Source organism: Heterodontus francisci, chromosome 31, assembly GCF_036365525.1.
Source record: "Heterodontus francisci isolate sHetFra1 chromosome 31, sHetFra1.hap1, whole genome shotgun sequence".
Lineage (NCBI taxonomy): Eukaryota > Metazoa > Chordata > Chondrichthyes > Heterodontiformes > Heterodontidae > Heterodontus > Heterodontus francisci.
The window spans coordinates 9068015-9092331 of NC_090401.1; the positions used below are offsets into that span (position 1 = coordinate 9068015).

A 24317-nucleotide genomic window follows, 5' to 3' on the forward strand; every position below is an offset into this window, starting at 1 on the left:
ATCCGCACTTGCATTGAAAATCCAGCCCTGGGTATCTGAGATGTGAAGTGTTCCACTCCCCAGCACTAATACTGCTCTCACCTTGATGAGCACTAAAATTAACCCAAGAAACATCATTGAAATTCTCGGAGGGCCCAGAATTGGAAACAATATAAGGGTCAGTTAAGCAGCTGATTATACTGAAGTACTGGATAGACCAGAGTTTGTTGGTCTGTCAACTAAGTGTCACATAATAGAGGGGGATGTATCCATGGCAACACAGATTCACAACTTATGCATCTTCGAACTTGGTAATACTAAGCTCGAGGCATGCTGGAATCGGGGCCTGTGGGAGGCTATTTAACCAGGAAGAACTTCATTAATCTGGTCAGGCTCATACTGCCTGAGATGAAGACTGATGCTGTGAAGGACACGCTACCTGTTAACAGCAGGCTCCTGAGCGGAACTAGCACATGCCCAAAATGCAGGAAGCCTTGCCACAGAGGCTGACCTCTGACCGAGGTAGGGTCACCGGGCCAGGAGCTTTTTCTGTGGACTATGAGCTTCCCTCGATTCCTGATTCTATTCTGTCTTGGCAATTTCCCAGTCTTAACTTCAAATTCCACCAGCATGCCTGCCCCATATCACTCCAATTAGCACACCTCATCTCAGAATACCTTTCATGACCAGATCCACAAGATCAGCATTGATCCACTTACACTGCTGCTAATTACACAAACCACAGACTGCAGAAACACATGAACGCAGATGCCACTTTAACTAAATTTTTATTTTGTAATTAATAATAGAAACAGATGTTTATTCAGTAAGATCAAAGTTTGTGGGAGGTGGCAAAAATATATAAACCTGATAGTCCAGAAGCCAAGCAACAATGAACAAGATAAGGTGGATATATACACTGGGAACAGTCAGAGTCCAAATCTCACTCCCTCTGCAATCTGGAATTTGAACTATAGTCTGGCACAAATAGCGATGACTTGTTATAGAATTATTCTGCACAGAAGGAGGCCATTTGGTCCATTGTGCCTGTGCTGGCTCTTTGAAAAAGCTATCCAATCAGATCCATTCCCTTGCTCTTTCTCCATAATCCTGCAAATGTTTCCTTTTCAACTCTTTATACAATTCCGTTTTGGATGTGACTATTGAAATCTGCTTCGACTGTCCTTTCAGGCAGTGTGTTCCACACAATAACTCACTCTGTAAAACGTTTCTCATCTCCCTCCCACTTCTTTGCCAATCACCTTAAATCTGTGTCCACTGGTTATCCCTGGAAACAGTTTCTACTTACTCTATCAAAACCCTTCCTAATTTTGAATGCCTATTAAAACTCCCCTTAACCTTCTCTGCTCTAAGGAGAACAATCCTACCTTCTCCAGTCTCTGCACATAACTGAAGTTCCTCAAACCTGGAACCATTCTAGTAAATCTCCTCTTCAGCCTGAATCTGATGCCAACGATTATGACAGCCAGTCTGAGGAGGGCACAACAGGAACAGGAGGCCATTCAGCCCCTCGAGCCTGTTCTGCCATTCAATTACATCTCAGCTGTTCTGCACCTCAACTCCATTTTCCTGCCTTTGCTGCACCATCCCTTTATATCTTACTCAACAAAAGCCTTTCATTATCACATTGAAAACTTTGTAGACCCCCAGAATTCACAGCTTTTTTGGAGGAGTGAGTTCCAAATTTCAACTAGCCTTTGGCTGATAAAGTGTTTCTTGATTTTGCTCCTGAATGCCTTGGGTCAAATTTTAAGACTGTGCACTAAGTAATGAATGGAACTGTGGATCCTGTCATTTTCCACCTCTGATGTGTAAATCACAGTTTTCCCTGAATCAGTAAAAATATTCAGAAATCATGTACGCACATGTGTAAGTTGATTTTAGCGCCCATATCTCAGTGTTAAATGGTGCATATCAAATGCCAAAGGTATAGTATTGTTCACAAGTGTGAAAACGGTCCAAATTCCAGATTTCAATCTGAAACCTTGCCCTGAGAGTGAGGTTACGGTGAGAGGAAGTGACTATTTGGATACCCTCGCTATTACCCAGCATTTTATGGTTTTGTGTCACAGCTTCCATTGCATTGTGCCACATTGTGCTAAATCAGATCACCAATGAGAATTGGTTATGAGAATTGTTAACAGGTCTAGCTAAAGCACCCAGGGAGGCTGGAGGGTCTCACGATGGTGCTGCGCTAATGACTGGCGGAACTTCCTCTCTTGTATTTGTGTGCTGATTGTCAGTTGCCAGGGTTACCAGCGGCCCTCTCCCATGGTGCTGTCATGCTAGCTGAGTGTGACACTCATTGATTCACATCTTGTTGTTCATTATCGCTGTGTTAAGGTGTTCCCTGGAGTGTGTCCATGAAGAAATGAGCTCCTCTCACAAGAAGTGAAGTTCTTTGGCGAAGGCATGGGCTTTATCCTGATGTGTGATATCAGACATAACCTGCGGTGCTGATGAAAATCCATTGAACACTGCTTCTTTGTTGGATACTGATAGCTGTGCAGACTGAGGAAAAGGGGGAACTTGATGAAGGAGTCGTCTCCAGACTTGGGTCCTTTCACAGTCCCTTGTGCCACAGCCAGGTTGCCGTGTGCCTCATTTGTGATGCATATCCTCCATGGTCACTCGTCCCCAGCTACTGAGGATGAAGGTTTCAATGTCGCACTCATTCTCACCCCGAGCTATCTTGAAGTAACCATTCTCACCCCAGCTCCTCCCCCAGGAGTTAGCCGCAATCTGCAACAGGAAAATAGGGGAAGAGGTGAGGGAAAGAAGGAAATTATTGATGAATGTTCCTCAGAAACCCCTCCCCCGCCCCCCCGTGACACCACCCCATACCCTGCAACACGTCCTTTCCTCTCTCATGTTTGGGGAGGTCCAAAGGAGGGTCTGGTGTGGTACCGAATGAAGCAGGCCAGGTAGGCCGCCGGTTTGTTTTGTTTTGTGCTGCACTGGATGTTCTCAACCGTTGCAGCAGAGGGGAAACTACAATTGGCCTCAATGTCCCTGGGCATGGGAAAGGGCAAACATCAACCAGAGTTTCCAGTCACCATTATTGTCAACTGGGACCTGCTTCCATGTGGACACCAAGTGAGAATATAGCCAACTTGAATGGTCCCAGGGCTAAAAGAGTTAGATTATAAAGACAGGTTGCATGGATTAGGTTTGTATTCCCTTGAGTATAGAAGATTAAGGACTGATCTAATTGATGTGTTAGAGATTATTAAAGGATTTGATAGGGTAGATAGAGAGAAACGATTTCCTCTGGTGGGAGAAGTTGAAAACAAGGTCATAACCTTAAAATTAGAGCCAGGCTGTTCAGGGATGATGTCAGAGAGAAATCTTTCCACACAAAGAAAATCTAGAACTCTCTCCCCCAAGAAGCTGCTGAGACTCAGGGTCAATTGAACATTTCAAAATGGAGATTGATAAGATTTTTGTTAGACACCACCAGTGGGGCATGGGAGGCTTCAGCACAGAGAGCTGCGTGGGGGGATGTCAACCTCAGGAACTCATGGATTACATACTGACAACCCAGCTGGACTTCCTCACTATAACCACAGAGATTTGGAGTTAAAGCTGTTTGCTGGAACAGTGTACAGGGAGATATAATCTGCAGTTAACCTCTGCCATTCCAGTTCATGACTTGAGCAGGAATTTATCCCCTGCTGTACCTGCCCTGGGAGTATTTGATGGGGCAGTGTAGTCGGAGCTTTATTCTGTATCTAACCCGCACTGCACCATTCCCCAGCACACTAATTAGCAAAAAGAAACAAAAAGTGTTCTGTGTGTATGTTGTCTGTTTGTGGTTTCGACATACCCAGTATTGGCGAATCTGTCCATCATATCCTTGCTCTTCACCCCATCTATAAACAACAAACACAAAACGTCTTCTGATTAGATTATAGTTTAAAGTCCTAAGTTATTATTAGTCAGAAATAATATTCCTTTCAAAAGTTTATTGCCTCTGGAACATTCCACAAGATCAGAAGGATAGCAGCTGTGAGGCGAGCTGTGCTGGTGCTTTCCATGTTTGGTGAGAGGGTCAGTGGGGCCGTTGTCTCCACTCTCAGTGCAAGAGAGCTGGTCTGATGGGGCTGGTGCTGAGAGACTGCAGTCCACCCAGGCTGGGGAAGAGGAGCAATCAGCCAGGGTGTTCATTCCTTGTTACTGTCCAGGAACTCTCGCCAGGGAGTGTGTGTGTGGAGATCAAACACAAGAACACATCTAGAGCCCTTTCACTCACTCCATCAGGAAACCAGGGGATGAAACAGCCATGCCAAACATGCCAAGTGGGCTGCTCCGTAACATGTGGCTGAATAGTCTGTGAACAACTCAGGATGAATTTAACTCCCGGCATGGAGGCTTGGGGTGGAGAGTGGTGGGTGGGTGGGGGTGGGGTGAAGGGGACAAACAGAAGCCTTCCCACCACGTATCTCCATGGTTGATTTTACCTATCTAGTCTCACACACAACTGCCCATCTGAAAACGAAAGGAAGGTGGCAGCTGGCAGCTTTTGAGCAGGTCAAACCAGGGTCTTTCAGTCTGCCCGGCAGCACCAAGGTAAGTTGCAGTGGGGTGGGGGGGGGAGGGGTGGAAATTGGGGCTATTTCACAGGTTGGGGTTGGGAAAGCTGAGAACTAAAGGCAGCAGAGCCCCAGGCTTTCCTTGTGGGATCCACTGAGGAAAGGTTCAGACTCACAAAAGAACACACTCCATCAAGAAACCAGGGGATGAAACAGCCATGCCAAACATGCCAAGTGGGCTGCCATATAACATGTGGCTGAATAGTCTGTGAACAACTCAGGATGAATGATGGGCGGCACAGTGGCGCAGTGGTTAGCACCGCAGCTCCAGCGACCCGGGTTCAATTCTGGGTACTGCCGGTGCGGAGTTTGCAAGTTCTCCCTGTGACTGTGTGGGTTTTCGCCGGGTGCTCCGGTTTCCTCCCACATCCAAAGACTTGCAGGTTGATAGGTAAATTGGCCATTATAAATTGCCCCTAGTATAGGTAGGGGAAGTGAGGGAAGGTGGGGATGTGGTAGGAATATGGGATTAATGTAGGATTAGTATAAATGGGTGGTTGATGGTCGGCACAGACTCAGTGGGCCGAAGGGCCTGTTTCAGTGCTGTATCTCTAAATAAATAAATAACAATGAACAGCACAGGAACAGGCCATTCGGCCCTCCAAGCATGAGCCGATCTTGATGCCTGTCTGAACTAAAGTCTTCTGCACTTCCAGGGTCCGTATCCCTCTATTCCTATCCTATTCATGTATTTGTCAAGATGCCTCTTAAACGTCGCTATTGTACCTGCTTCCACCACCTCCCCCAGCAGCAAGTTCCAGGCACTCACCACCCTCTGTTTAAAGAACTTGCCTCACACATCCCCTCTAAACTTTGCCCCTCGCACCTTAAACCTATGTCCCCTAGTAACTGACTCTTCCACCATGGGAAAAAGCTTCTGACTATCCACTCTATCCATGCCGCTCATAACTTTGTAAACCTCTATCATGTCGCCCCTCCACCTCCGTCATTCCAGTGAAAACAATCCGAGTTTATCCAACCTCTCCTCATAGCTAATGCCCTCCAAACCAGGCAACATCCTGGTAAACCTCTTCTGTATACCCTCTCCAAAGCCTCCACATCCTTCTGGTAAATTGGCAACCAGAATTGCACGCAATATTCCAAGTGTGGCCTAACTAAGGTTCTGTACAGCTGCAGCATGACTTGCCAATTTTTATACTCTATGCCCCGACCGATGAAGGCAAGCATGCCGTATGCCTTCTTGACTACCTTATCCACCTGTGTTGCCACTTTCAGTGACCTGTGGACCTGCACGCCCAGATCTCTCTGCCTGTCAGTACTCCTAAGGGTTCTGCCATTTACTGTACACATCCCACCTGTATTAGATCTTCCAAAATGCATTACCTCACATTTGCCCCGATTAAACTCCATCTGCCATTTCTCCGCCCAAGTCTCCAACCGATTATTATTATTATTACCTTTGAGATCTCCTCTTCCTCCCCACTAAGTTTTCTCAATAGGCCATTAAAGCACCAGTGGAGTTTTATAACCCTCAGAGGAACCCAATTAACCTACATTAATGAAGGTCCTGTCTGAGTCAGGCAGGCTCCTTGGCTGCTTAAAGAAAACCCAGTGAAGATGGCAGCGGATGAGAATAGAGTGGTCAGTCTTTGCACAACTATTTGAGAGAAAGAAAGGTTTTCATTTATATGGTGCCTTTCACAACCACCAGACTTACAGCCGATGATGTACTTTTGAAGTGTAGTCACTATTGTAATGTAGGAAACACAGCAGCCATTTTGCACACAGCAAACTCCCCCAAACAGCAACGTGATAATGACCAGATTATCTGTTTTTGGGATGTTGATTGAGGGATAAAGATTGACCAGGACACGGGGACAACTCCCCTGCTCTTTTTTGAAATAGTGCCATGGCATTGTCCACCAAAGGGGGCAGAAGGGACCTCGGTTTAATGCCTCATTTGAAAGACGGCACCTCTGACAGTGCAGCGCTCCCTCAGTACTGTACTGGAGTGCCAGCCTAGATGTTTGTGTTCGAGTCCTGGAGTGGGACTTGAACCCAGAACTTTCTGCCTCAGAGGTGAGACTGGCTGACACATTTGAACTGCATGCTCACCCTATTCCTGCTAGGTGGGTTAAAATTCCCCCCTTTACTGTCTGGCTCACACATAAAGAATGGTGACTTGGTGAGATGGCGCAGAGTTGTTGTTACAAATGGAACTGTTCCCCAATGAGAATCAGGGAAGAAGTGAAGAGAGTTGGGAAAGGTGTTGAACAGTTTACCTGTCCAGCATTGAGGAGGGTGACTCGGTTCTGATTGTTGGGACGATCCCAATTAACCTCAATCCAACATTTTCATAAAGGTAGATACGAATGTGACATTGTCCTGGAGGATTGGGAATCAGACAGATGGAAGTATGCACATACAAATCCTTCGTCCTTCGGCTCCGTGAATGATTGATGAATATCAAAGTGATCTTGAAAAGAGACTTTTTATTGAGATATCAAAGGACTGCACACTGTAAAGTCTGGGCCCAATCGACCCAGCCCCAATGTTTTGTCACCAGCTCTGGGTTCTGCTTCTTTGCAAGTGAAGAGAAAGGCTGGACTTGTTCTTCCTCTGTGCACTAAGTTCCCATTCCGGCGAGGGACAACAGCTGGAAGAGGCTAACGCCCTGCCTGAGGTCACTGTGCAGATTCCATCCAGGAATCCAAAACAATACAGGGATAAGCGAATTCTTCCGGCAGCTATCTGGGAACGACTCCACCTGACAGAGGGCAGCCAAGTGGTGGGTCACTTACTGTCACTGGAGTCTTTACTTAGACTGCGGATAATATGCTCCAAATATTTATCGAATTCCAAATCAGAAACTGAACAAACATTCTATTCTCGTCACTTCTCTTTAAATACACACCAGCTCTTGGCCTGGTCACCCGACTGATAATGAACCATGTGTTGGGAAATCCCTCAGCCCACTTTACTCTGAAACTGTGCAGTCATTTTCCGAGCAGTGTCCACAGTTAACGGGACAGAGGGACCCAGCGAGTCCAAGCATCTAAATCTGTGTTCCCCCACACCACAATCTCAATCTACGCCAGTGATTACACTGACAGCATGATCTCAATCTGCACCACTGATTATACTGACACCAGCATCTCAATTTACTGACACCAGGATCTCCAACAGTCTTAGTAATTGCACTGACACCAGGATCTCAATCTGTGCCCTGAGCCCACCACTTTGTCCTGGTTTTCCTGACAGTGAGCCTCATTGAAACTGGCTCAGGGTCGGGATCGTGGTAGTGAACCAGCACGGAGGCCAGCGACGCCGGATTTTGCACCTATCCACCTCCGATCAGAACCTGAACTGTTTTCAAAATCCAGCCTAAAGCCTTGAAACAAAAGGGAAACGTCAAACTGAGGTGCTAATGCAGTGGCAAAAAGTTGTCATTGCTTGAGAAAAGCTGATTAATGACCTGATGTGTAAGTGTTTGGGCACTTGTTTGGCCCAGCTGAAGGCCCTCTGTTCTACTGCCTACTCCATTCCACTACATAATGGGAAATCCAGTCATGACTGCCGTCTGCCTTTGAGAATCACCCCCCAGAGACAGTTTCTGCCTACAGTCAGTGCCCTAAACTACTAATTTGGTGCAGAACTTGCCTCAGGCCCAACTAGGGCCTTTCCATGTCAAAACTGTATCGCGTCAGTGGCATTGATACGGCATGGGGTCAGGACCTGGAAATCACAGAATAATAGTGCAGAAGAGGCCCTGCGGCCCATCGAGTCTGCACCGATGCATTAAAGACACCTGACCTGTCTACCTAATTCCATTTTCCAGCATTTGGCCCATAGCCTTGAATGTTATAACGTGCCAAGTGCTCATCCAGGTACTTTTTAAAGGATGTGAGGCAACCTGCCTCTACCACCCTCCCAGGCAGTGCATGCCAGACCGTCACCACCTTCTGGGTAAAAAAGTTCTTCCTCAAATCCCCCTTAAACCTCCCGCTCCTCACCTTAAACTTGTGACCCCTCGTAACTGACCCTTCAACTAAGGGGAACAGCTGCTCCCTATCCACCCTGTCCATGTCCCTCATAATCTTGTTCACCTCGATCAGGTCACCCCTCAGTCTTCTCTGCTCCAGTGAAAACAACCCAAGCCTATCCAACCTCTCTTCATAGCTTAAATGTTCCATCCCAGGCAACATCCTGGTGAATTGCCTCTGCACCCCCTCCAATACAATCATATCCTTCCTATAATGTGGCGAGCAGAACTGTACAAAGTACTCCAGCTGTGGCCTTACCAAAGTTCTATACAACTCCAACATGACCTCCCTGCTTTTGTATTCTATGCCTCGATTGATAAAGGCAAGTGTCCCATACGCCTTTTTCACCACCCTATTAACCTGCCCTTCTGCCTTCAGAGATCTATGGACAAACACGCCAAGGTCCCTTTGTTCCTCGGAACTTCCCAGTGTCAGGCCATTCATTGAATACTTCCGTGTCACATTACTCCTTCCAAAGTGTATCACCTCACACTTTTCAGCATTAAATTCCATCTGCCACTTTTCTGCCCATTTGACCATCCCGTCTATATCTTCCTGTAACCTAAGACACTCCACCTCACTGTTAAGCACTCGGCCAATCTTTGTGTCATCCGCGAACTTACTGATCCTACCCCCCACATAGTCATCTATGTCGTTTATATAAATGACAAACAATAGGGGACCCAGCACAGATCTCTGTGGTACACCACTGGACACTGGCTTCCAATCACTAAAACAGCCGTCTGTCATCACTCTCTCTCTCCTACAGCTAAGCCAATTTTGAATCCACCTTATCAAGTTACCTTGTATCCCATGTGCATTTGCTTTCTTGATAAGTCTCCCATGTGGGACCTTGTCAAAGGCTTTGCTGAAATCCATGTAAACTACATCAACTGCACTACCCTCATCGACACACCTGGTCACAGGCTCAAGAAATTCAATCAAATTTGTTAGGCATGACCTCCCTCTGACAAAGCCATGCTGACTATTCCTAATCAAATTTTGCCTCTCCAAGTGGTGATAGATTCTCTCCTTCAGAATTTTCACCAATAGTTTCCCTACCACAGACGTGACACTCACTGGTCTGAGTCCAGGCTGAGCTCCTTAATCTGGAATGTGCTGCCTGAAAAGGCGATAGAAGCAGATTTAACAGTAACATTCAAAAGTAAACTGGATAAATACTTCAAAAGCAAAACTTTACAGAGCTATGGGGAAAGAATACTGAGATACAGACGACTAGGCTAGATGGGATTGAGGTTCACAAGGAGGAGGTGTTATCAATTTTGGAAAGTGTGAAAATAGATAAATCCCCTGGGCCAGATGGGATTTATCCTAGGATTCTCTGGGAAGCCAGGGAGGAGATTGCAGAGCCTTTGTCCTTGATCTTTATGTCGTCATTGTCGACAGGAATAGTGCCGGAAGACTGGAGGATAGCAAATGTTGTCCCCTTGTTCAAGAAGGGGAGTAGAGACAGCCCTGGTAATTATAGACCTGTGAGCCTTACTTCGGTTGTGGGTAAAATGTTGGAAAAGGTTATAAGAGACAGGACTTATAATCATCTTGAAAAGAATAAGTTCATTAGCGATAGTCAGCACGGTTTTGTGAAGGGTAGGTCGTGCCTCACAAACCTTATTGAGTTTTTTGAGAAGGTGACCAAACAGGTGGATGAGGGTAAAGCTGTGGATGTGGTGTATATGGATTTCAGTAAGGCATTTGATAAGGTTCCCCACGGTAGGCTATTGCAGAAAATACGGAAGTATGGGATTGAAGGTGATTTAGAGCTTTGGATCAGAAATTGGCTAGCTGAAAGAAGACAGAGGGTGGTGGTTGATGGCAAATGTTCATCCTGGAGTTTAGTTACTAGTGGTGTACCGCAAGGATCTGTTTTGGGGCCACTGCTGTTTGTCATTTTTATAAATGACCTGGATGAGGGTGTAGAAGGGTGGGTAAGTAAATTTGCGGATGACACGAAGGTCGGTGGAGTTGTGGATAGTGCCGAAGGATGTTGTAGGGTACAGAGGGACATAGATAGGCTGCAGAGCTGGGCTGAGAGATGGCAAATGGAGTTTAATGCGGAAAAGTGTGAGGTGATTCACTTTGGAAGGAGTAACAGGAATGCAGAGTACTGGGCTAATGGGAAGATTCTTGGTAGTGTAGATGAGCAGAGAGATCTTGGTGTCCAGGTACATAAATCCCTGAAAGTTGCCACCCAGGTTAATAGGGCTGTTAAGAAGGCATATGGTGTGTTAGCTTTAATTAGTAGGGGAATCGAGTTTCGGAGCCACGAGGTCATGCTGCAGCTGTACAGAACTCTGGTGCGGCCGCACCTGGAGTATTGCGCACAGTTCTGGTCACCGCTTTATAGGAAGGATGTGGAAGCTTTGGAGAGGGTGCAGAGGAGATTTACTAGGATGTTGCCTGGTATGGAGGGAAGGTCTTACGAGGAAAGGCTGAGGGACTTGAGGTTGTTTTCGTTAGAGAGAAGGAGGAGGAGAGGTGACTTAATAGAGACATATAAGATAATTAGAGGGTTAGATAGGATGGATAGTGAGAATCTTTTTCCTCGGATGGTGATGGCAAACACGAGGGGACATAGCTTTAAGTTGAGGGGTGAAAGATATAGGACAGATGTCAGAGGTAGTTTCTTTACTCAGAGAGTAGTAGGGGCGTGGAACGCCCTGCCTGCAACAGAAGTAGACTCGCCAACTTTCAGGGCATTTAAGTGGTCATTGGATAGACATATGGATGAAAATGGAATAGTGTAGGTCAGATGGTTTCACAGGTTGGCGCAACATCGAGGGCCGAAGGGCCTGTACTGCGCTGTAATGTTCTATGTTCTAACAGGAGGTTGGTAATAATTAAAAAGCTTTATCAAAGAGCCGGCACAGGCACAATGGGCTGAATGGCCTCCTTCTGTGCCCTATCATTCTATGATGCTCGGTCATTGACCACAAGCATCCCAAGGGCCCTCATCAGGACTCCTGATGGATTGAAACTCCTGATGGGATGATATATTTTCTGCCAGATTTATGCTTAGGAGGTTATTCTTGGTAGGGAGGGGGGGGAAGACTTTCCATATGGGGCATTCGGTATCAGCACCATACCTCCAGAGCAGGAACAGAACAATCAGATTTCACATCAGAGCTCTACTAGGAGCAGGGAGAAGACTATCATCCCATCCAACCGGCCAACTGGGCTGCATCGGGATCCAAGCCCTAGCAGTGAATGTCTCGTGTATGTGACCCACCATAATCCTTCCATGCACCATACATTGTTGTGACAGGAGATGCTGAAATACACAATTTCTGTGGCATGGAATAATGCTGTCACATGGAATCATGCTATCTCATGGAATGATGCTATCACATGGAATAATGCTATCTCATGGAATGATGCTATCACATGGAATAATGCTATCTCATGGAATGATGCTATCACATGGAATAATGCTATCTCATGGAATAATGCTATCACATGGAATAATGCTATCTCATGGAATAATGCGATCACATGGAATAACGCTATCACATGGAATAATGCTATCTCATGGAATAATGCTATCTCATGGAATAATGCTATCACATGGAATAATGCTATCTCATGGAATAATGCTATCACATGGAATAACGCTATCACATGGAATAATGCTATGGCATGGAATAATGCTATCGCTTGGAATCATGCTATCTCATGAAATAATGCTATCTCATGGAATAATGCTATGGCATGGAATAATGCTATCGCTTGGAATCATGCTATCTCATGGAATCATGCTATCTCATGCAATAATGCGATCACATGGAATAATGCTATCTCATGGAATAATGCTATCGCATGGAATAATGCTATCTCATGAAATAATGCTATCTCATGGAATCATGCTATCTCATGCAATAATGTGATCACATGGAATAACGCTATCACATGGAATAATGCTATCTCATGGAATAATGCTATCACATGGAATAATGCTATCTCATGGAATAATGCTATCACATGGAATAATGCTATCACATGGTATAATGCTATCTCATGGAATAATGCTATCACATGGAATAATGCTATCACATGGAATAATGCTATCTCATGGAATAATGTTATCACATGGAATAATGCTATCACATGGAATAATGCTATCTCATGGAATAATGTTATCACATGGAATAATGCTATCACATGGAATAATGCTATCTCATGGAATAATGCTATCACATGGAATAATGCTATCACATGGTATAATGCTATCACATGGAATAATGCTATCACATGGAATAATGCTATCACATGGAATAATGCTATCTCATGGAATAATGCTATCACATGGAATAATGCTATCTCATGGAATAATGCTATCACATGGAATAATGCTATCACATGGAATAATGCTATCTCATGGAATAATGCTATCTCATGAAACAATGCTATCACATGGAATAATGCTATCTCATGGAATAATGCTGTCACATGGAATAATGCTATCACATGGAATAATGCTATCTCATGGAATAATGCTATCACATGGAATAATGCTATCACATGGGATAATGCTATCTCATGGAATAATGCTATCTCATGAAACAATGCTATCACATGGAATAATGCTATGTCATGGAATAAAGCTATCACATGGAATAATGCTATCTCATGGAATAATGCTATCTCATGAAACAATGCTATCAGATGGAATAATGCTATCACATGGTATAATGCTATCTCATGGAATAATGCTATCACATGGAATAATGCTATCACATGGAATTATGCTATCACATGGAATAATGCTATCACATGGAATAATGCTATCTCATGGAATAATGTTATCTCATGAAACAATGCTATCACATGGAATAATGCTATCACATGGAATAATGCTATCTCATGGAATAATGCTATCTCATGAAACAATGCTATCACGTGGAATAATGCTATCTCATGGAATAATGCTGTCTCATGGAATAATGGTATCTCATGGAATAATGGTATCTCATGGAATAAAGCTATCACAGGGAATAATGCTATCTCATGGAATGATGCTATCTCATGCAATAATGCGATCACATGGAATAATGCTATCTCATGGAATAATGCTATCTCATGGAATAATGCAATCTCACGGAATAATGCTATCTCATGCAATAATGCTATCACATGGAATAATGCTATCACATGGTATAATGCTATCACATGGTATAATGCTATCACATGGAATAAAGCTGTCACATGGAATAATGCTATCACAGGGAATAATGCTATCTCATGGAATAATGCTGTCACAGGGAATAATGCTATCTCACAGAATAATGCTATCTCATGGAATAATGCTATCTCATGGAATAATGCTATCTCATGGAATAATGCTATCACATGGTATAACGCTATCACATGGAATAACGTTATCACATGGAATAATGCTATCACAGGGAATAATGCTATCTCATGGAATAATGCTATCACATGGAATAATGCTATCTCATGGAATAATGCTATCACATGGAATAATGCTATCACATGGAATAATGCTATCACAGGGAATAATGCTATCTCATGGAATAATGCTGTCACAGGGAATAATGCTATCTCACAGAATAATGCTATCTCATGGAATAATGCTATCTCATGGAATAATGCTATCTCATGGAATAATGCTATCACATGGTATAACGCTATCACATGGAATAACGTTATCACATGGAATAATGCTATCACAGGGAATAATGCTATCTCATGGAATAATGCTATCACATGGAATAATGCTATCTCATGGAATAATGCTATCACATGGAATAATGCTATCACATGGAATAATGCTATCACATGGAATAATGCTATCTCATGAAACAATGCTATCACATGGAATAATGCTATGTCATGGAATAAAGCTATCACATGGAATAATGCTATCTCATGGAATAATGCTATCACATGGAATAATGCTATCACATGGAATAATGCTATCTCATGGAATAATGCTATCACATGGAATAATGCTATCACATGGAATAATGCTATCTCATGGAATAATGCTATCTCATGAAACAATGCTATCACATGGAATAATGCTATGTCATGGAATAAAGCTATCACATGGAATAATGCTATCTCATGGAATAATGCTATCTCATGAAACAATGCTATCAGATGGAATAATGCTATCACATGGTATAATGCTATCTCATGGAATAATGCTATCACATGGAATAATGCTATCACATGGAATTATGCTATCACATGGAATAATGCTATCACATGGAATAATGCTATCTCATGGAATAATGCTATCTCATGAAACAATGCTATCACATGGAATAATGCTATCACATGGAATAATGCTATCTCATGGAATAATGCTATCTCATGAAACAATGCTATCACGTGGAATAATGCTATCTCATGGAATAATGCTGTCTCATGGAATAATGGTATCTCATGGAATAATGGTATCTCATGGAATAAAGCTATCACAGGGAATAATGCTATCTCATGGAATGATGCTATCTCATGCAATAATGCGATCACATGGAATAATGCTATCTCATGGAATAATGGTATCTCATGGAATAATGGTATCTCATGGAATAAAGCTATCACAGGGAATAATGCTATCTCATGGAATGATGCTATCTCATGCAATAATGCGATCACATGGAATAATGCTTTCTCATGGAATAATGCTATCTCATGGAATAATGCTATCTCACGGAATAATGCTATCTCACGGAATAATGCTATCTCATGCAATAATGCTATCACATGGTATAATGCTATCTCATGGAATAATGCTATCACATGGAATAATGCTATCACATGGAATAATGCTATCTCATGCAATAATGCTATCTCATGGAATAATGCTATCTCATGGAATAATGCTATCTCACGGAATAATGCTATCTCATGCAATAATGCTATCACATGGTATAATGCTATCACATGGTATAATGCTATCACATGGAATAAAGCTGTCACATGGAATAATGCTATCACATGGAATAATGCTATCACATGGAATTATGCTATCACAGGGAATAATGCTATCACAGGGAATAATGCTATCTCACGGAATAATGCTATCACATGGAATAATGCTATCACATGGAATTATGCTATCACATGGAATAATGCTATCACATGGAATAATGCTATCTCATGCAATAATGCTATCTCATGGAATAATGCTATCTCATGGAATAATGCTATCTCACGGAATAATGCTATCTCATGCAATGATGCTATCACATGGAATAAAGCTGTCACATGGAATAATGCTATCACATGGAATAATGCTATCACATGGAATTATGCTATCACAGGGAATAATGCTATCACAGGGAATAATGCTATCTCACGGAATAATGCTATCTCATGGAATAATGCTATCTCATGGAATAATGCTATCACATGGTATAACGCTATCACATGGAATAACGTTATCACATGGAATAATGCTATCACAGGGAATAATTCTATCTCATGGACTAATGCTATCACATGGAATCATGCAATCTCATGGAATAATGCTATCACATGGAATAATGTTATCACAGGAAATAATGCTATCTCATGGAATCATGCTATCACATCAGTTTTGCACTTGCTGCTGTTCAATATTCAGTGTATTCACACCTAATGTGTACTAATGCTTTGTCTTTCAACACACCATTAACTTATTGTTTGCCTTTGCTCCGTGACCTTTTGGTCAGCTATGTGGCCTGGTCCAATCTGCACCTTCTCCTTTGTTATCTCTTTCCCCACCCCCACCTCACTTGCTTATAATCTGTGACTTTTCCAATATTTGTCGGTTCCGAAGGTCACTGACCCGAAACGTTAACTCTGCTTCTCTTTCCACAGATGCTGCCAGACCTGCTGAGTGATTCCAGCATTTCTTGTTTTTGTTTCAGATTTCCAGCATCCGCAGTATTTTGCTTTTGTTTTAAATCCCTGTTGATTGCCTATCATTCACACCCTTCCCAGATTTCAATTCATTTAAAGCAAGTCCCCACACTGATCATTCCTTACCCTGTGATTTTAACTGAGTGTGTTCCGTGTCTACGGAATTTTTCTGGTTTTTCCGCCATCACAGGTGTGTGTCTGTAAATTCCGCTTTTATACACAAAGAAATCTTCATGTACCTCCATCAGCGCTGTGTAAGGATAAAGATGTGTCAGCATTTATTCTATAATCCCATCATAAATCCATCATATTCCCACTGTAATCACACCTTTGTTCTACCATAATCTCCCATAAACCTGCCATACACCCACCATAACCCCTGTGTAATTTTACCGTTGTTCCACCATAATCGTGCTGTAATCTCCCATAAACTCACCATATTCCCACTGTAGTCACTGTAACACTACCCCCAAATATCACTTGATGCAGCCATGACACAGATAAAGGCAGGTCCAAATCTGTGTGCACCCTGTAAATGCACATTTTTTAGGCTGTGTTTGCTGACAACGCAATCACGAGGTGACGCAGTACTGGCACATGCATAAGTGCAGCTTCATCGACTGAAACATCACTGTCTGCGACGTCTCAGGCAGCTGCCAGTAATAAAGATGACGTTGCTGAATTTGACACAAAAAGCGAATTGAACCCAAGCCCCCTCACCCCTCAATGGCCATGATCGTCGCCTCCAGGCTCTGCCCCCCACAAAGTACCCCACTGCCTCAAGTGATCGCCGCTTCTCTTCCCCACTCCCTACTGCGCCCGCCTTCTTGCCGCTCCTGACTGCTCACTGCTCCATCCTGCCATTCTTTCCCGCTCCCGTCTGTTCATCGTTCCGTCCCGCCGCTCGCTCCTTGCCTCGCCGCCCAGAGAAGCGGTGGGGTGGGGGAGGAGCGAGCAGGGTGCTAGTGGCGGGGCGGGAAGTGAGCGGCCCTATAAAGCGGCGAAGATTCAGGAGCGGCGGGATGGAGTGGCGTGCAGGCAAGAGCAGTCTCGAGCGAGAGAGAACAGTGGGAGGAAGCGGGGAAGAGAAGCGGTAATTGATGTGGCAATTGGGGGAGGGAGTGAGGTATTATCGGAGAGGATGGAGGCGGTAATCGTGGCCATTGAGTGGTGAAGCACCACTCAGATGTCATTACGCGGTGACGCTGATGTGCACATGCGCAATCCCATACTGAGAACCTGGCAAATGATCGGATGCGCTGATGATGTTGGTGAACGTTCGGGAGATGCTCTGCATTGTTAGGAAACACTCGTTTTTTAAATTCTTTCATGGGATGTAGGCGTCACTGGCAAGGCCAGCATTTGATGCCCATCCCCAATTGCTCTTGACACCTGAATGGCTTGCTCGGCCATTTCAGAGGGCAGTTAAGAATCAACCATATCACTGTGGATCTGGAATCACATGTAGGCCAGACCAGGTAAGGATGGCAGATTTCCTTCACTAAAGGACATTAGTGAAGCAGATGGGTTTTTATAACAATCGATGATAGATTCATGGCACCATTACTGAGTCCAGCTGTCTGTTCCAGATTTTTATTAACAATTGAATTTAAGTTCCACCAGCTATTGTGGTGGGATTTGAACCCATGTCCCCAAGGTATTAGCCTGGGTTTCTGGATTACTACTTCAGTGCCATTACCACTATGCCACTGTCTTTCAATCTGGAAGTATGCTGGCGAGTGAATGTTATTCCCAGTTTTCCCATTGACAAATTGACCCAAAATTTAACCTCCATTTGTTCATAAAGCTGTGATGCTAATGACATGACCTGAATTCCCCAATGGAATTCTGGCCGGTATCAGACACACAGCTGCTGTATATAAGGATATTGGAAGGGCCACTTGGCCATTCAAAGCAGCCATTTGCAACATAGCATCGACAACCCAAGATAAAAGTTCCAAATGTCCATGAAACTTCTCCCTCACCCTGAAGGTGATGAAAGCAAAAGGTATCAGCAGATAACAATTAATTCTAAACTTCACTCTCTGGCAATGACTGATCCTGATCCTGGCCCCTTGTAAATAGTCACTGTGTTCATCCCACACCCGAACCTGTTCACATGCACTACCACACTTGGTGAGCTGGGTCTGCAATAGAGCTGTAAGGCATGGAGTAGCCTGTGCCCACAGCAATGTTACCAGTTTATTAAAAATAGTTTTTATTCTTTCATGGGACATGGGCATCGCTGGCAAGGCCAGCATTTGTTGCCCATCCCGAATTGAGAAGGTAGTGGTAAGCCGCCGTCTTGAACCGCTGCAGTCCATCTGGTGCGGGTACACCCACAGTGCTGTTAGGGAGGGAGTTCCAGGATTTTGATCCTGTGACAGTGAAGGAACGGTGATAATATACTTCTTGGTCAAAGGCCATTGACCCAAAGTGACACCATTAATGGTAAGGAAGTGCTGGATCTGAATGAGATGACAATTAGTTTGAGTGCAGCATTATTTAAGAGGTCAGGGCTCCACCAAGCTCGACTGGTAGATGCAGGAGCAATCAATGAGCTCAGGGCTGAAGTGGCGTCTGAACAGATTCAAACAGGGTCAAAGGTTAGGAATGAGGAAATCATTTGAGAGTTCATTGGCCTGTCTGCTTCTTAGCAGCAAATTGTTCAGAATGGGCGGCACAGTGGCTAGCACCGCAGCCTCACAGCTCCAGTGACCCAGGTTCGGTTCTGGGTACTGCCTGTGCGGAGTTTGCAAGTTCTCCCTGTGACTGCGTAGGTTTCTACTGGGTGCTCTGGTTTCCTCCCACAGTCAAAGACTTGCAGGCTGATAGGTAAATTGGCCATTATAAATTGCCCCTAGTGTAGGTAGGTGGTGGGGATGTGGTAGGGAATATGGGATTAATGTAGGATTAGTATAAGTGGGTGGTTGTTGGTCAGCTCAGACTCGGTGGGCCGAAGGACCTGTTTCAGTGCTGTATCTCTAACTAACTAACTAATGGTCAGGAACGATATGAGGGTCCTTGAGAGGGTGCAGAGGAGATTTACCAGAATGGTTCCACGGATGGAGGATTTTAGTTACAAGGTTAGGTTGGAAAAGCTGGGTTTGTTCTCCTTAGAACAAAGGGGACTGAGGGGAGATTTAATAGAAATGTACAAGATTATGACAGGCTTAGATAAGTTAGACCAGGAAAAACTGTTCCCATTAACAAGTGGCACAAGGACCAGGGGAAACAGATTGAAGGTTTTGGGCAACAGATGCAGGGCGAAAGTGAGGAAGAACTTTTTTATGCAGTGGGTGGTAATGATCTGGAACTCGCTGCCCACAAGGGTGGTGGAGGCAGAGATAATTAATGACTTCAACAGAAAGTTGAATGGCCACTTGAGGGAAATAGACTTACAGGGCTACGGGGATCATTTGGGAGAATGGGACTGACTGGATAGCTCTGCGGAGAGCTGGCATGGACTCAATGGGTTGAATGGCCTCCTTCATGCCGTAGATGACTCTATGACTCTATATTACAGTGACAGGAGTGGGACATATCAGAGTGTTACAGTGAGGGGTATATCAGAGTATTACAGTGTGGGGTATATCAGAGTGTTACAGTGAGGGATGCACTATATCAGAGTGTTACAGTGTGGGGTGTGCGATTTTTCAGAGTGTTACAATGAGGGGAATGGGGTATATCAGAGTGTTACAATGAAGGGTGTGGGTTACATCAGAGTGTTACAGTGAGTGAGGGGGATGGGGTACATCAGAGTGTTACAGTGAGTGAGGGGGATGGGGGACATCAGAGTGTTACAGTGAGTGAGGGGGATGGGGTACATCAGAGTGTTACAGTGAGTGAGGGGGATGGGGGACATCAGAGTGTTACAGTGAGTGAGGGGGATGGGGGACATCAGAGTGTTACAGTGAGTGAGGGGGATGGGGTATATCAGAGTGTTACAGTGCGCGCTGTGGGGTATATTAGAATATTACAGTGAGGCGTGTGGGGTATATCAGAGTGTTACAGTGAGGAGTGTGGGGTATATCAGAGTGTTACAGTGAGGGGTGTGGGGTATATGAGAGTTTACAGTGAGGAGTGTGGGATATATCAGAGTGTAATAGTGAGGGGTGTGGGGTATAACAGAGTGTTACAGTGAGGGGTGTGGGATATATCAGAGTGTAATAGTGAGGGGTGTGGGGTATATCAGAGTGTTACAGTGAGGAGTGTGGGGTATATCAGAGTGTTACAGTGAGGGGTGTGGGGTATATGAGAGTTTACAGTGAGGAGTGTGGGATATATCAGAGTGTAATAGTGAGGGGTGTGGGGTATAACAGAGTGTTACAGTGAGGGGTGTGGGATATATCAGAGTGTTACAGTGAAGAGTGTGGGATATATCAGAGTGTAATAGTGAGGGGTGTGGGGTATATCAGAGTGTTACAGTGAGGGGTGTGGGGTATATCAGAGTGTTACAGTGAAGAGTGTGGGATATATCAGAGTGTAATAGTGAGGGGTGTGGGGTATATCAGAGTGTTACAGTGAGGGGTGTGGGATATATCAGAGCATTACAGTGAGGGGTGTGGGGTATATCAGAGTGTTACAGTGAGGGGTGTGGGGTATATCAGAGAGTTACAGTGAGGAGTGTGGGATATATCAGAGTGTAATAGTGAGGGGTGTGGGGTATATCAGAGTGTTACAGTGAGGGGTGTGGGACATATCAGAGTGTTACAGTGAGGGGTGTGGGGTATATCAGAGTGTTACAGTGAGGGGAGCGGGGTACATCAGAATGTTACAGCGAGGGGTGTGGGATATATCAGAGTGTTACAGTGAGGGGTGTGGGGTATATCAAAGTGTTACAGTGAGGGGCGTGGGATATATCAGAGTGTAACAGTGAGGGGTGTTGGGTAAATCAGAGAGTTACAGTGAGGTGTGTGGGGTATATCAGAGAGTTCCACAGTGAGGGATGGGAGTAAATCAGTGTTACAGTGAGGGGTTTGCGGTATATCAGAGTGTAACAGAGAGGGATGTGGGGTACATCAGAGTTTTACAGTGAAGGGTGTGGGTTACATAAGAGTGTTACAGTGAGTGAGGGGGATGGGGTATATCAGAGTGATACAGTGAGTGAGAGGTGTGGGGTATATCAGAATGATACAGTGCGGGCTGTGGGGTATATTCGAATATTACAGTGAGGCGTGTGGGGTATATCAGAGTGTTACAGTGAGGAGTGTGGGGTATATCAGAGTGTTACAGTGAGGGGTGTGGGGGAGATTAGAGTTTACAGTGAGGGGCGTGGGACATATCAGAGTGTTACAGTGAGGGGTGTGGGGTATATCAGAGTTTACAGTGAGGGGTGTGGGGTATATCAGAGTGTTACACTGAGGGGTGCGTGATATAACAGAGTCTTTCAGTGTGGGGTGTGGAATAAATCACAGGTTTACAGTGAGGGGTGTGGGGAGTATCAGAGTGTTACAGTGAGGGTTGTGGGGTATATCAAAGTGTTACAGTGAGGCGTGTGGGGTACAGCAGAGAGTTCCACAGTGAGGGGGGTGGGGTATATCAGAGTGTTGCAGTGAGGGGTGTGGGGTGTATCAGCGTGCTACAGTGAGGGGTGTGGGGTATATCAGAGTGTTGCAGTGAGGGGTGTGGGGTATATCAGAATGTTACAGTGAGAGGTGTGGGGTATATCAGAGTGTTACAGTGAGGGGTGTGGGGTATATCAGAATATTACAGTGAAGAGTGTGGGATATATCAGAGTGTTACAGGGAGGAGTGTGGGGTCTAGCAGAATGTTACAGTGAGGGGTGTGAGGTATATCAGAGTGTTACAGTGAGGGGTGCGGGGTATATCAGAGTGTTACAGTGAGGGGTGGGGGGTACATTAGGTGTGACAGTGAGGGGTGTGGGATATATCAGAGTGTTACAGTGAGGAGTGTGGGATATTTCAGAGTGTTACAGTGAGGGGTGTGGGGTATATCAGAGTGTTACAGTGAGGGGTGTGGGGTATATCAGTGTTACAGTGAGGGGTGTGGGGTATATCAGAGTGTTACAGTGAGGTGTGTGGGTTACATCAGAGTGTTCCAGTGAGTGAGAGGTGTGGGGTATATCAGAGAGTTACAGTGAGGTGTGTGGGGAATATCAGAGTGTTACAGTGAGGGGTGTGCGATTTTTCAGAGTGTTACAATGAGGGGAATGGGGTATATCAGAGTGTTACAGTGAAGGGTGTGGGTTACATAAGAGTGTTACAGTGAGTGAGGGGGATGGGGTACATCAGAGTGTTACAGTGAGTGAGGGGGATGGGGTACATCAGAGTGTTACAGTGAGTGAGGGGGATGGGGTATATCAGAGTGATACAGTGTGTGAGTGGTGTGGGGTATATCAGAATGTTACAGTGCGGGCTGTGGGTATATTAGAATATTACAGTGAGGCGTGTGGGGTATATCAGAGTGTTACAGTGAGGAGTGTGGGGTATATCAGAATGTTACAATGAGGGGTGTGGGGTATCTCAGAGTTTACAGTGAGGAGTGTGGGATATATCAGAGTGTAATAGTGAGGGGTGTGGGGTATAACAGAGTGTTACAGTGAGGGGTGTGGGATATATCAGAGTGTTACAGTGAAGAGTGTGGGACATATCAGAGTGTAATAGTGAGGGGTGTGGGGTATATCAGAGTGTTACAGTGAGGGGTGTGGGATATATCAGAGTGTTACAGTGAAGAGTGTGGGATATATCAGAGTGTAATAGTGAGGGGTGTGGGGTATATCAGAGTGTTACAGTGAGGGGTGTGGGATATATCAGAGTGTTACAGTGAAGAGTGTGGGACATATCAGAGTGTTACAGTGAGGGGTGTGGGATATATCAGAGTGTTACAGTGAAGAGTGTGGGACATATCAGAGTGTAATAGTGAGGGGTGTGGGGTATATCAGAGTGTTACAGTGAGGGGTGTGGGATATATCAGAGTGTTACAGTGAAGAGTGTGGGATATATCAGAGTGTAATAGTGAGGGGTGTGGGGTATATCAGAGTGTTACAGTGAGGGGTGTGGGATATATCAGAGTGTTACAGTGAAGAGTGTGGGACATATCAGAGTGTTACAGTGAGGGGTGTGGGATATATCAGAGTGTTACAGTGAAGAGTGTGGGACATATCAGAGTGTTACAGTGAAGAGTGTGGGACATATCAGAGTGTTACAGTGAGGGGTGTGGGATATATCAGAGCGTTACAGTGAGGGGTGTGGGGTATATCAGAGTGTTACAGTGAAGAGTGTGGGACATATCAGAGTGTTACAGTGAGGAGTGTGGGTTATATCAGAGTGTAATAGTGAGGGGTGTGGGGTATATCAGAGTGTTACAGTGAGGGGTGTGGGATATATCAGAGTGTTACAGTGAAGAGTGTGGGATATATCAGAGTGTAATAGTGAGGGGTGTGGGGTATATCAGAATATTACAGTGAGGGGTGTGGGACATATCAGAGTGTCACAGTGAGGGGTGTGGGGTATATCAGAGAGTTACAGTGAGGAGTGTGGGATATATCAGAGTGTAATAGTGAGGGGTGTGGGGTATATCAGAGTGTCACAGTGAGGGGTGTGGGATATATCAGAGTGTTGCAGTGAAGAGTGTGGGATATATCAGAGTGTCACAGTGAGGGGTGTGGGATATATCAGAGTGTTGCAGTGAAGAGTGTGGGATATATCAGAGTGTAATAGTGAGGGGTGTGGGGTATATCAGAGTGTTACAGTGAAGAGTGTGGGATATTTCAGAGCTTTACAGTGAGGGGTGTGGGATATATCAGAGTGTTACAGTGAAGAGTGTGGGGTATATCAGAGCGTTAGAGTGAGGGGTGTGGGATATATCA

General features: G+C 44.7%; 1 protein-coding gene across 3 annotated transcripts in view; it reads right to left on the reverse strand.

Moving 5' to 3' along the window:
* Positions 1 to 750: 750 nt before the first annotated feature.
* Positions 751 to 24317, reverse strand: part of tinagl1 (tubulointerstitial nephritis antigen-like 1) — a 266899-nt gene continuing 243332 nt past the window's right edge. For all 3 annotated transcript variants that reach the window (XM_068011091.1, XM_068011092.1, XM_068011093.1), the window contains 3 exons: positions 16613 to 16736; positions 3827 to 3872; positions 751 to 2742 (listed from right to left, as the gene is read on the reverse strand). In XM_068011091.1, coding sequence (XP_067867192.1) covers positions 2602 to 2742; positions 3827 to 3872; positions 16613 to 16736 — 311 coding nt within the window. In that variant the 3' untranslated portion in view covers positions 751 to 2601. The remainder of the gene's footprint in view (positions 2743 to 3826; positions 3873 to 16612; positions 16737 to 24317) is intronic.